At 43.5% G+C, this 14,155-nt stretch overlaps 1 protein-coding gene across 1 annotated transcript; it reads right to left on the reverse strand.

Moving 5' to 3' along the window:
• Positions 1 to 854: 854 nt before the first annotated feature.
• Positions 855 to 11,200, reverse strand: PDCD2L (programmed cell death 2 like). The gene is made up of 7 exons (XM_016221084.2): positions 11,093 to 11,200; positions 10,819 to 10,982; positions 10,613 to 10,673; positions 9,046 to 9,419; positions 7,998 to 8,108; positions 4,095 to 4,243; positions 855 to 1,033 (listed from the first exon to the last, which is right to left on the reverse strand). Exons 1-7 carry the CDS (start codon positions 11,198 to 11,200, stop codon positions 903 to 905), a joined length of 1,098 nt encoding a protein of 365 aa, XP_016076570.2. The 3' UTR covers positions 855 to 902.
• Positions 11,201 to 14,155: the final 2,955 nt, after the last annotated feature.

Consider the following 14,155-nt stretch of genomic DNA (forward strand, 5'->3'; position numbering starts at 1 on the left):
AAGCAGGAAATCTCTGGGATTAGATAAAAAGGCAAAATGGAGGAACATATTTTCTTTACATTGGTGGTACAGGAGAGTAAATAACATTTACAGCACAGAGATGGTATGTGGGGAACAAGATAAGGAGGGTTTTGTGGTCTGGACCTCCGGGCAGCAGTTGTGTCTTAAGGGGTCTGGAAAAGCAGATCACTGACATTTCAAAGGTATGTTATCTTAGATGCAAAAAGACAAGACAGGGTTTGCTTAAGGTAAAAAGTGACCTTTGTCAAGGAAGCTACAAGCCTAAAACATGACTACCTGCCATGACCCACATAGGAATTTTTATGTTCAAACCATCCTACGTGGTTACTTTCAGTCTCTGAGTTTGTAAGGCTGCCATGCAGGCCTCCCCTGAGCTTGTCAGGTTTACTATGTGTCCCCTTTTTCATCCACAGTAGGATTGGGTAAGGGCGGGGAGCCTGAGGTGGGGGAACATGGGGCAGGTATAAACAGCTGGTGTCGCAGGGTAGGGGACTGAAGCAGCTGGAGCAGGCACAGTGGCTTGATCTGACAGCACCTAGAGACTGCAACCTCGTCCAGTGCTATTAGAGGCTGACGGCTGCTCACGGCTCTTCGGTCCTCTCCCTCCTAGAATGCCCAGCAGGCTGCCTGGGCAGGGAACGCCTGCCCTCTGGGCTACAGCGGGGCCGCATTTCCGCTGCAGAGAAAGGCCACTGACCCTGGAAGGGTAGAACAGCCCACAGCCAGGAGGTTCTAAATCTCACTTTAGTCCTAGCACGGTGCCAAAGAGCAAGACAACACTTAAAAACAAGAGTGAATAACTAGTAACAGTCAAAATGAAGTAAAAACACAAATTTGGACATTAAAATTTATTTTAACTTAGATTTAAAAATGGAAATATTCTACTTAAATAATAATTCATCTGGGTCTTCTTGTACAATACAAAATTCTTCCATGGGAGTCTGCTGATTTTGTGGCCAGCAACTCTTCTCACATGTGTAAATTAGAATTGTTCCAAATTCCACAGAAAGACCTGAAAAATATAACATATTCAGGTTTCCAGCAAAGAGCAATTGTCATGAGATACACTCAGTATTTGAGTTTGCTTTGTGGATAGAGTCCAGACTCTGGAGCAAGACTGCTTAGGTTCATATTCCAGCTTTACCACCTTGAGCAAGTGACCTCACCTCTCTGTAATGATAACTGTATTCATCGTGAAGATAAGATTGTTATGAGGCGGATTAAATAAACTAAGCCTGGCACATCTTACGTGTCCACTGTCAAAGAGGTTAAGTAATTAGACTGTAATAGAAGGAAAGGAGAAAGATGGCTCAACATCAGGATAAGTGGTGTTGACACAAGGCGTGACTTTAACTTACAAGCTGAAAACTGATTATGTAAAGCAAAAACAGTGCTCACTAACTTTCAGTCACAATACACTCACACTGTTTCCTGTAGTAAGTGACCACTCATGACAAAAAGCAGATTTAACTGGGAAATATACTTTAAAAATAAACAAAAACCTAAACGAATCTTCATTACAACTCTCTAGACTACATGACATGGAAAATCATTTAAAAAATACATCATGCTAATAGAATGCACTACCTCCAAGAAAGGATTCAGGCAAAAAATAGAAAATAAGCCCTAAGAACTTATAGAAATTTATCAGTGGATGGAGCCATGAAGAATGGTAGCAAGGCCCAGTCGGGCGTGGCTCAGCGGCTGAGCATCAACCTAGGATCTAGGAGATCCTGGTTCGATTCCTGGTGAGGGCACATGCCCGGGTTGCGGGCTCGATCCCCAGTCGGGGGCGTGCGGGAGGCAGCCGATCAATGACTCTCTCATCACTGACGTTTCAACTCTCTCTCCCTCTCCCTTCCTCTCTCTGAAATCAATAAAGATATATTAAAAAAAAAAAGAAAAAAAAAAAAGAATGGTAGCAAGAAAACATGAGCAACGACAACTCCTGCTAATATCAGAACAGGAAGACAGGACAAGAGGATAAGGTGGGTAACTGGTTTGAAGCAGACAAGGAAAAAAATGTAGGCAGGCATAATGGAAAGAAAACGATCAAAGACAGGCGAAAGGAGGCCAAAATAGGGCTAATCTGGGAGGAAAGACCTGTGTATTTGATATAGTTTCTAACAAGAATGTGCAGCATTTGCAGAGGGCAGGAGAAGGCTGGAGCCTCAGAACTAGTAACCACTGGGATGGGAAAACAGGCAGTGCAAGAAATAAAATACCACCCCGGCAGGTGTTGCACAGTGGTTAGAGCATCTGCCCGCGCACCGATGCATTGAGGGTTTGCTCCCCACTTCCTGGCCAGGGCGCATGTGGCAGGCAACCAGTCGATGTCTCTCTCTCACATCGATGTCTCTCTTTCTCTCCCCATCCTTCCGTCCCTTCCACTCTCTCTGAAAAGCAACGGAAAAAATATCCTCTGGTGAGGATTAACCAAAAAGAAATAAAATACCAAGTACCTGAGTAGTGTACATGAGGCCTGAGCCCAGAGACCTGTCACAGCTGGGGGGTAAGGGAGGGGTCAGAGAAAGAGGAAACATATGAAGGTCAAAACAGCCCCATTATACATCTAATGGAAAATAACAGAAACCACGAGGAATAGAAAGACAGGTGAAACTTAATTACAGGCAGGAAGGAAAGACTTGAGAGAATCTCTATGAATGCAGAGGCAAAGGAAAAAGATGTTAGCATGGATTTGAGAGGAGAAAGGTGACTAAAGTAATTGGTGCTGCTCCAGTAGAAAACCTACATGCAACAAGAGATATGCAGAAATTAAAAGAAAGAAAAATATACTGGTCTGAAAACCCATCTTGTCCCATGATAAAAGGATTACAGAACATTAGGACAGCAAGATGTACCTAGTTTAGTGACTGGACTTCATGAATAAAGAAAATTCTACCAGCATCCTAGCATAAATGTTAGTCACAAGGGGGAAAACAGGCTACTCTCAGACGTCTACAAAGCAACATTCAATGCCAAAAGATATCTATATAAAAGTGAAATAGCCTGGCTGGCGTGACTCCATGATTGAGCACTGACCTATGAACTAGGAGGTCACTGGTTCAATCCTCGGTCAGGGCAGTGCCCGGGTTTCGTGGACGACCCCTAGTTGGGGGCGTGCAGGAGGCAGACCATTAATGACTCTCTCATTGTTGATGTTTCTATCTCTTTCGCCCTCTCCCTTCCTCTCTCTGAAATCGATAAAGAGATATTAAAAAAAAAAAAAGTGAAAGAGCCCTGGCCAGGTAGTTCAGTTGGTAGGGCATCATCCTATGAACCAAAAGGTTGACAGTTCAATTTCTGGTCAGGACATATGCCTGGGTTGGGACTCGATCCTGGGTGAAGGGCATGCACGAGGTAGCCGATCAATGTTTTGATCTCATATCGATGTTTCTCTCTCTCCCCCCTCCCTTCTTCTTTCTCTAAAAATAAATTTAAAAAAAAGTTCCCTCTAGTAACTGACATTAGGAAGGGCTTTACTTCTTACTGCACATATTTCTTCACTGCTTGAATCTTGCTTCACAACACATATTACCTTTATTACAAAAACTTTTTTTTTTTTTTTTACTCACTCGAGGATATGTATTTTTTACACAGGACAGAGAGAGAGAAACACTGATGAGAGAGAGTTGCTACCCTTGAGTGCCCCGCCTGGGGATCTTGCAACCTAGGTATGTGCCCTGACTAGAAATCAAACCCCCAATATTTTGGTGTATGGGATGACACTCAAAACAACTGAGCCACCAGGCCAGGGTCTTTTCATTTTTTTCCTAAAAATTTCTAAAAATGAAAACTATAAAATTATGATAAATAATTACAATCAAGTAAAAGCTATTTTTAAAAGAATAATACACTTTTGTTATATTATAATGTGATGAAAATAACTTTAAGGACAGAAAATGGGGTGGCCTTAAATCAACCAAAATGTTATCAGTGTGTTTCAGTTTCCCAAATTTTCTGTAATACACTTATATTTTATTAGTAAACAAAATACAATACTCTTTCATTTTAAAATAATTCCAAATTAGTGCTATAAATTCACAAACTCAAATTAATAAAGGGCTTATTACCTAAATTAGCACTTCTTAGTATGCTGACCAGTGCTGGCATAAGCTGAAACTCAAATGTCCTTTGGGCTCCACAGTGGCTGCAGGCTGGGAGCTCAGTGGCTTCTGATGTAGGACGGATCAAAAACAGTGGTTCTCCACTCCAGGAATACCTAGGGCAAGGAAACAAAAACCACCGAGTCAGGACCAAACAATACCTAAGTCACATTCCAACATCTAAGAGCTCACTTTGCAGACGTTTGTTTCTTTCTTGCACAGAACCAGGCTTGAGGCAGAGAAAGAGAAAATCCAGAGCCTCAAAACACTAGCAGCAAGCCTGTACAGCATGGCAAGATATCTGAAGTCCTATCAATATCTGATTCAAAGTTTGGGGGGAGGCACTAACACCTATGTGGAACTGAATCAAACCAAAAACACAGATCAACTGCAAATTAAATGGATTCAGACGTCCTCGCTACTGGCATGCCCTCCCAAGGAGTAAATATTTATCTACCTTTCTTCAACATACAATTCTGGTACACAATTTTTTTGAAAAGTTATTAGATAGTCAAAGAAACACAAAAATTTAACCTATAAGGCAAGTCAATACAAGGAGACCCACAGACAAGATGGTGGTATTATCAATGACTTTAAAATACCAAGAATAGCCCTACGCAGTTTGGCTCAGTGGACAGAATGTCGTCTGCCTGCAGACTGAAGAGTCTTGGGTTCGATTCCAGCCAAGACCATGTACCTTGGTTACAGGCTCGTTGCAGGCTCCACACATGTGGGAGGCAACCAATCAATGTGTCTCTCTCACATCAATGTGTCTCTCTCTCCCCCTTCCACTCTCTCTGAAAAGCAATGGAAAAAACATCCTCAGGTAAGGATTACAAAATAGTAATTAAAAAATAAAAATAATAAAATAAAATACCAAGAATCTAGTAGAAAAGGTGAACATGCAATAAACAGATGAGGAATTTAACACCTAAATGGAAACTACAAGAGATTAAAACAGAAATGTGATATCAGAAATAAAAAACTTCATTCAATAAGGAATAATAGTAGACTGGAAACAAACAAAAAAATCTCTCTATTTGAGGAAAACAGAAATCTCCAAAATAAAACAAAAAGTGAAAATTTAGCCCAGCTGGTGTGGCTCAGCGGTTGAGCATCAACCTATGATTCAGGCGATCTCGGTTGGATTCCCCGTCAGGGCACATGCCCGGGTTACAGGCTCAATTCCCAGTCGGGGGTGTGCAGGAGGCAGCCGATTGATGACTCTCTCATCATTGATGTTTCTCTCTCCCTCCTCCTCCCTTTCTCTCTCTCTAAAATCAATAAACACATTTAAATAATAATAATAAAGAGTATGTGTCCTAAAGGAAGTCAAGGTATGGCGCTGCTCTCACCTCAAACACCATGATGTCCAGCTCACTGAACTGTCCCCACCGCACCACTATGCATCTGGATACCTTTTTCCTTAGTTGGCGATCCCACTGTGAGACTTTGGAGCACTCTTGCCCTTTAGTGCCTCCAGTAGGGCTCAGGGCCCAAGTCTGTCTCTCCTACATGATGCCTTCCCTGAGGCACCAAGGCACAGCCGCTGTCATCCCTCTTCTGTGTTTTCTGCATACTTGTTCACAGCTCTACTGGACACCTGCCATACCATTAAATGTTGTCTGCCTCCCTGACCAGATTGGGTACTTTTGCAGTCAGCACCAAGGACAGTGGTTGTTGGGCCTCCTCCCACCCCCACCACACAGCCACTCATCCCTTTGACATCCGGGCTCACTGTGGGCAGTGAGTCTCACTGGTGAAGTAGTCCCTCCAATGGGGTGATCTCTAGCTGAGAATCACTGCCATTATTGAGGTGCCACATGCTTAAAAATATGTTTAATCTGAAAATTCTGTTGAAGGTTATCATAATTTGGGCATGTTTCCATGAGGTCATACATTTTATGAGATGTCTAGTTGCTATACTTAATTAAAACAAGGAGAAACAAAATAAACTGGATTTTCATCAATAAAATCAGGATGCAGGAATCAAGAGTAAAGTCTGACTTTGTACTAAGTAGTAACAACTACAGGCAAACAATATATATATCAAGAACCTTTAAAGTTCAAACCTTTGATTCTGAATTTCACTTCTAGAACTAGAGTATGGGGATTTCATAAAAAATTCTAAGATTTATGAGGGAGATGTGTGATGTAGCACTAAACTGTGCAAAACTGAAACACTGGATGGGAGCACTTAAATACTCAATGACATATCTATAAGCAAAGTCAAGAAACAAATCAAGAAAATTAATCATCATAATGGGCTAATCTCCCTAAGTTCCTAAAAAAAATCAAAAAGATCAAGAACTTATGGAAAAATGGGTAAAGGATATGACTAGATAGAAATGATACAAAAACATAAAGATGCCAATAATAAGAAAAAACAAAGTAAAATTATACCGAGATGCCCTTTTCACGAATTGGTAGAACTACAAAAGCATGAAGCTCGCACTATTGGTAAGGTGATGGGAAAACAGGCACTTAACAGGCTACCAGCAGGCATCAGAGTCTGATATGTGGCCAGTAGGAATTGAAGTCCTGTGGGAGTCATTTTGGTGCTATCAATGAAAATTACAATTGCATACAGCTTTTGCGTAACTATGCCACTTCAGGGAATGCATCCTATAAATATACTTGCATACACACAGAATATCATAGGTGCAAGACTGTTCATTTGCATAATCTGTAATAGCAAAAGGTTGGAAATAACATTAAATTGCCATTACCAAGAAACACTGACAAGGGACTACTATGAAGCTTTTCTTAAAACAAAACTCCCAATGTACTAAAAAATACAGTACTACTAGATACAGTGTAGAGTTTAAATAAAAAGCAAGGTACAGAATGTGCCTTTTGTGTAAAAAAAAAAAGGAAAGCAATATATAATCATTATATTTGCTTATACATGCATAAAGAAACTGTAAGCACACATAGGAAACTAATAACAGTGGTTACCTCAGTAGATTATGGATGGCAAGAAAGAAATCATTGTATTTATAAACATATGCATATATGTATGTTTTTATATTTTTGAAACTCAGGAATACATTACCTATTAAAAATTTAAGTTTAAAAAAAAAAGCAGAAAAAACATTTTGAAGAATTTTTAATATACAACAAAACCTTCAATACCAATGAATGTTTATTGAAAAAGAAAAATTATTGCCCTGGCTGGTTTGGTCCAATGGTTAGAGCGTAGGCCCGCAGACTGAAGGGTCCCAGGTTGATTCAGGCCAAGGGCATGTACCTCAGTTGCAGGCTCAATTCCCCAGCCCCAACCAGGGGGCATGCAGGAGGCAACCAATCGATGAGTCTCTCTCATATCCATGTTTCTCTCTCCCCCTTCCACTCTCTGAAAAGCAATGGAAAAAAATATCCTCAGGTGAGAATTAAAAAAAGAATAATTAATATGCTATGATCCCAATTATAGTTTTTAAAAATACACAATACCTACCTGCACACATACATGCATGCAAATGCATAAAAAATAAGTGAATGTAATATACTAAAATCTTAGCCTCACCCGGCTGGTGTGGCTCAGCGGTTGAGCATTGACCTAGGATCCAGGAGATAGCAGTACGATTCCTGGTCAGGGCACATGCCCAGGTTGTGGGCTCAATCCACAGTAGGGGGCGTGCAGGAGGCAGCTGATCAATAACTCTCTCACCATTGATGCTTCTCTCTCTCTCCCTCTCTCCCTTCCTCTCTCTGAAATCAATAAAGATGTATTTAAATTTAAAAAATCTTAGCCTTAGTTTGAGCAATATTGTGGATTTTGGTTTTCTCGTTTTACTTTCCTATGTTTTCCAAATGAACATATGCTACTTTTATAATCAAGAGAAACAATAAAAGAAAATGTACCTTTACCTCAAAATCTGTTCCTGACAAGCAGCAATTCTCTTCATGAATTTGTAAAATATCTTATCTCCACTTTTAATCATGGTCTTCTCATACTTTTCATTACCATCACTAGGAAGACTAAAAAGAGAAGCAGAAAATAGTTTTGAGTGTCTATATCCAGAGAATTACAGTATTTAGAAGAGAAAACAATTTAAATTTTTTTATCAAAGTTAACTTATGCAAACAATTTAAATATCATAAATTTAATACCTTATAATGTACAACAGTAATTCCCTGCCCATCCTTCTCCCAAGCCCTGCTCCCCAGCCATTTTCAACTCTGAGATAATTATTTGCAAAGTAAAAAGTCATTATGCCCATTGACTCTTTCCATTTCTTTCTCCATGATGGATTATTTTCAAACACCAACATGTCTCAATGCAACCCAGCATTATTCTGAAAAAGCTTATGAATGAAAGAGGTCTGGTAGAGAAGCAGGTTATCTCTCCAAACATCCTGTTGTAATTATATTATAACAGCAAAAATAATCATGCTTACGTCTTTAGAGGGCTTTGGTTTATATAGCCTTTGATAATTTTTTGTTTTAAATATGTTTTTATTGATTTCAGAAAGAAGAAGGGAGAGGCAAGAGAAAGATAGAAACATCAATGATGAGAGTCACTGATTGTCCGCCTCCTGCACACCCCCTACTGGGGATCAAGCTGGAAGCCCTTTGGTGCATGAGATGACGCTCATCCAACTGAGCCACACCAGCCAGGGCACAAATGGCATTTTTCTAACTTACCCGTCTCAGCTACACATTTAGAAACAGAAAACAAAGTTCAAGAGATAGTGAACACATCTTCTGTAAATAGTTGGCATCCCTAACCTCTGTTTTCAAGCTAACTCAAGGATCTCTGCCTCCCTTTCTCATCCAAAGATTGAAGCACAAAGGTCTTATCCACACAAGTTCTGCCTGAAAAAGTTTCCCCAGGTACTAGGGTAAAAACAAAGGGTATCTCCTGTGGCAGCTTTCTGATCAGTCATCTCTTAACCTCAGCTGCACAAATTCTCACCTTTGGGAAAGCAACTGTTCCACATCAATTCCTTCTCGCTGTTGATAATCTCTGAGAAGACTGTGAGCATGATCTAGACTGACAACGTCTCTGTAATCATCCTCATCTACCACACAGATATAGTGGGGTAGGAACTGCGGCACCACAGAAGGCAAGGCCATCCCTTCCCCAGGAGGCACAGGAAGAGCAGCACCCGGGACAGTATCCTGAAGGCGGAGGTCTTGGAGCTGGGCAGTCCAGTCTATGTCTTTGGCACTGTTAGAATCATTTCCAAAATCCAAGGTAAGCTGTGGTGAAGGCGCCTCCTCACTGTCACTTCCCCAGTCACCTGCACCTTCACACCAATCCTCAGCTGCAAGGCCATTTTCCTGTTTCTGGAAGAATATCCAGTGAATGAGGTCTAAGCACACTTGGGTGACCTCACCTATTCCCTTGGCTTCAGCCACTCATCCCTCCACCTCCCTGAGGGAGGCTTCACACCAGCCACTTGCCCTCTGGCACACTCTGATTCACTTCCTGGACCCCATTTACTCAAAAGCATGTTGGAGGTGGCAAACAGTGTCTTTCCCCCTTAGGGGCAGTATGGCAGATGTAGTACAGTGTCTTCTTCAACCACCTGTTCCAAACTCTTTCAGTTGTGCCTCATGTATTGCAGAATCTGGCAGGAAAGAACTACATTTCCCAGACTCCTTAGCAGTTAGGGGTCCAGATATGATCAGGGGTCTGCTAATCAGGGCCAGTAGAGAGAGAGAGAGAGAGAAAGAGAGAGAGACAAACTTGAGATACTATGAAGCGAAAGTATGTAGACAGAGGCAGAGCAAGGCTCTGGAGTCAAGTTCTGACAAGGGCAGCTTCCAGGTCACCAGGCCACACCTCAGCTCCCTGACTGCAGCAGAGGTAGCACAGCGGCTCCCTGACAGGCCACTTCTGAGGTGTGGTCCCGGAGGTCGTTCCTGGAGTTGCCTTCTCCAGCCTGTCCAGTAAGTTAGCAAAAACCTAATTTTAAGTCTGTCTCACCCTTAAAAAGTCAAAGCGCTTTTCTATTATCTACAATTGAACGCTGACAAATATAGGTAGACACCACGGTCATCTTTTTATTCCCAGCATTGCTAGTACTTTGCCTGGCACATACTAAGAACTCAGCACATATATAAAGCAACATTTACAGGCAAAGGGAGGCTACCAACTTGCCTGACTTTTGGATTATTAAATTCAGATTTCATCTTATTGAATGAGTTACATATGCAATGCTCTGGATTCAAGTTCTGACATACATATATATATATACCTATCACAGTCAGAATATTTACTATAAACACACGTATGTGTTACACACACTCATAGTTTTTCCCAAGCAGAAAAATCAGTAAGCCGTGTGCCTCAAGACCTTAGGCGGATGTTAAAAGAAACAACTAACGAAACCTTAAGGAAATGGCATTTTATGGTTCAGAAAAGAGCAAAAAAAATTCCAAAGTACTTCAAAGAAACCGCTTAAAGTTTGTCTAAAACGATACTCTGGAAAATGCCCTCAAATCGCAGCAAATCCTAATTTGCATCACCGCTTTACCTGAGTGCCCGGCGCTTCTTTCTCTCGCATCTGCAGAAACTGGGAGCGGAACACCTTCCAGCTTCGGGGTAAAGATAAACCGCGGTGAGGGCTCGCTCCCGGGGCCGGCCGAGTGGCCGGCCCCTCGGGGCGCGCCCGGCACGGCCCCCAGCTGCCGCCCACTCGGTATAAAACCCCAGGGGCAGCTCCGGTTCTTCCGCACCTACCTGCGCGCCCCGCCGCCGCACCTGGGGCCGGCGCACGCGAACACGTGCAGAAGCCGGTGAAACGGGGAGCCTTCCAGCGGGCAGTACACCTGCACGACCAAGGCAAGCGGCCGCCCGCAACACTCACACGCCGGCCTCGGCGCTGCTACCGCGGGCAGGGCGTCCTGCGGACGGGGGCGATGCTAGACCCTGACTGTGCCCCGGACCCAGCTCGCTCCCTCACCCCGCAGCCCTCACCAAGCACCCGCCGCCCCGACTCCGGCGCCCATCTCACGGGAAGGCCGCCCAGCTTGCTAGCGGTCCAGGCGCTCGGGCCCGTGGGGCAGCCATGCACCGCCGCGTCGGGAAGTCCAAGCAGTACCGGCTTCCGAACAGCCGCCATGACGACGGCCCCCGCCCCCACGAGAAAGACGAACTACGGCAGCCGAGAGGGCGCGCCCCGCTGCGCACGCGCGTCGGCGAGCAGGCCCCGCCCCCTTACGATCCTTTCCGAGAACCGCGTCCCGAGCCCCGGGGGCCGCTGCTGCTGTCGGCTCTGCTGCTGTCCTGGGCTCGAAATCCGGGGGCTCCAGGCGTTTATGTGCCTCCTAATGCACTTCAATAGAAAATACGCACACCCTACTATGAACTAGGATTGCCATAAAGTTGTACCCGAAATAAGCAGGATAGTAATATCTTTAACAAGAATAAAAGCCCGTAATTATTTTTTTTAACCCTCACTGGAGGATATATTTTTTCCATTGCTTTTCAGAGAGAGTAACATGCATGTGAGAGACACGTGGATTGGTTGCTTACCCCATGGGAATCAGGCCAGGGCAGGGATCTAGCCTGGCAACCCAGGTACCTGCCCTGGACTAGAATCCAGCCAGAGACCCTTCAGTTTGGTGGCGGAAGCTCTAAGCACAGAGCCAGACTGGCTAGGGCAAAAAGCCCTTAATTTTTAGAGATAAACATCAAAATGCTTATAGATGAAATATGAGACTCCTCGCCAAAACATGATGAAGGGGTCGATGGAATAAGGTCACGAATTGATAATTACTGAAATTTGGTGTCAGGCACATGGAGGTCTTTTATACTATTTGTTGTATGTTTGAAGTTTTCCATAATAAAGTTTTTTAAATACCTGTGACACCACATAGGTGACTTTCAAAAACATGCTAAGTGAAAGCAGCGAGACACAAAAGGCCACATTCTGGAAAAGGTGAACTTTAAAGATAAAGACATGGAAGCATAGTTGAGACTGACAAAATGTCAGAGAGATGGAGGGGGGCAGGGGGTGGAGGGGGAGAGAGTACCCAAAGAATTTATATGCATATATGCACAACCCAAGGACATGGACAATGGTGGGGAGAGTGACTGGGGAAGGGGAAGGTATGGGGGGGAACGGGTCATTGGGGAGAAAAACGGGACATCTGTAATACTTTAAACAAAAAAGAAACCAAAAAAAAGAAAGCAGGTCAATGGTTGCCAGGGTTTGACCACAGAGGGGTGCCAGGAACTTGTTTGGGTGATGAAAATGCTGTATATCTCAATTGTATGGTCACATGACTGCATACGTTTGTCAAAATTCAGAACTGTACCCCAATGTGGCTGTGCACCATTGAGGGCTGGACTAGGACAAAAAAGAGGGAAAGCCTGGCCAGCATGGCTCAGGTGTTGAGCATCAACCTACGATCCAAGAGATCGCAGTTCAATTCCCCCCCATCAGGGCACATGCCCCAGTTTCGGGCTCCATCCCCAGAGCAGGGTGTACAGGAGGCAGTAAATCAACGACTCATCATTGATGTTTCTATTTCTCTCTCTCCCTCTCCCTTCCTCTCTTTGAAATCAGTAAAGATATATTAGAAAAAGAAAAAAGAGGGAGAATTCTCTCTTCTTGAGCTGGGACATCCACTTTCTCTTGACCTTGTACATCTGAGCTTCTGTTTCTTAGACTTTCACTCTGAGATTTAGACCAGCGGTTCCCCCAGTTCTTAAGCTTTCAGACTCACACTGAATTATACCCCTGGCTTCCCTGGTTCTTCAGCTTGCAGACGGGAAACCATAGGACTTTTCAGCCTCCATAATCACGAGGCAATTCCATAGTAAATCTCAAATAACTATATACCGTATTGGTTCTACTTCTCTGGAGAACTCCAACTAATATACTGTTCAATACTTGAAACAACAGGCAGCCATGGGACACTTAAGCGGAAGCCACAAGTGATGACACTGGGAGTGGTGAGGGGCAGGAGAATAAGACGGGGTAAAGGGACATGTGGCCAACTGTCATGTGCCAGTTCCTCCTGCGTAAGAGAAGACATGAGCCCTGGCAGCTGGCCTAGAGCACAGTGGTCTCACTGCTAAGAGATCTTTCACATGAAGCCAAGTTAGCCTGAGAGGGTCTGCCACCTTGAATTTCCTGTCTGCACTTTTTGTGTGCTTGTTACTTTGTAATAGACAAAGTGGCTGTGATAGGAAAAGGCCCTCACTTTTCATCAGCTACATGAAGAAAAGAGGTGGGTCAGCAGGAGCCTAAACAGCTCTCAACTGTCAAAGAACATCATTCTATCATCTCTGCAAAGGTGGGGAGAAAATGGGCATTCACTTTTGGAGTTAAAAAAAAGAAACCTACCTCACCAATAGATGAGAAGTGCCGACAACTTCTAAGTATCATTTTAAGTGGACATCTGCACCTGCATGGTCAGTCACTTTCTAGAATTAGGGCATTTCTCACTGAGACTTTGGGGGTGCAGTCTGCCTTCTTATGGGAGCAAAAAATATGAATCCTGGCTTGCCCTGTCTTAATGAAGGCATGTGACCAAGCCAGAGTACAATTCAGAAGTGGGTGACCCAGGAGAGAACAGGGTAAAGGCAGCCCAGATGACAAGGTCGAGGGCAGCAGGTTCCCCATCTGGATTTTGTATCCTGGTCTAGGGTGTAGGTCCTGAATGCTCAGCTTCTAGCCTGCCCATCAATTCTGCCCATCACTCTTTAAAATTCCTTTTCTGCTTAATTAACCAGGAATATTATTTAATATCTTGAAGATAAAAGGGTAGTTTGCTCAAAAATCTTTTTTTCAACGTCTACCTTATAAAAGTAAAGAATTACCTAGGCATCTGGCCAGGTGATGGTAGTCACCCTTGATCTGGGCCAGGAATTCACCCAGAACAGATGTAATCTCAACTTGGTTTTTAAAATCATCCAGTGAGCAGAAGTATACAATTTCTCCAGTCACAGAGGTGAGGAGTGGAAGATGGAGAATGGGTTTGATCAGAGGCCAAGTAGCCCTTGTGACTTTGATTGTGTCCCGCCCCATACACTCTCTTCTGAAGGGACCATCCTCCATTCTGGACCT

Source organism: Miniopterus natalensis, chromosome 18 (genome assembly GCF_054644295.1).
Source record: "Miniopterus natalensis isolate mMinNat1 chromosome 18, mMinNat1.hap1, whole genome shotgun sequence".
NCBI lineage: Eukaryota > Metazoa > Chordata > Mammalia > Chiroptera > Miniopteridae > Miniopterus > Miniopterus natalensis.

Coding starts and splice junctions, on each gene's coding strand:
- PDCD2L (XM_016221084.2), bottom strand. CDS start 11,200: ATGGCGGCTGTTCGGAAGCCGGTACTGCTTGGACTTCCCGACGCGGCG. Junction 10,983..11,092: donor GCAAGCTGGGCGGCCTTCCC/GTGAGATGGGCG, acceptor CCCCGTCCGCAG/GACGCCCTGCCCGCGGTAGC. Junction 9,420..10,612: donor AAGAAGCGCCGGGCACTCAG/GTAAAGCGGTGA, acceptor ATATTCTTCCAG/AAACAGGAAAATGGCCTTGC.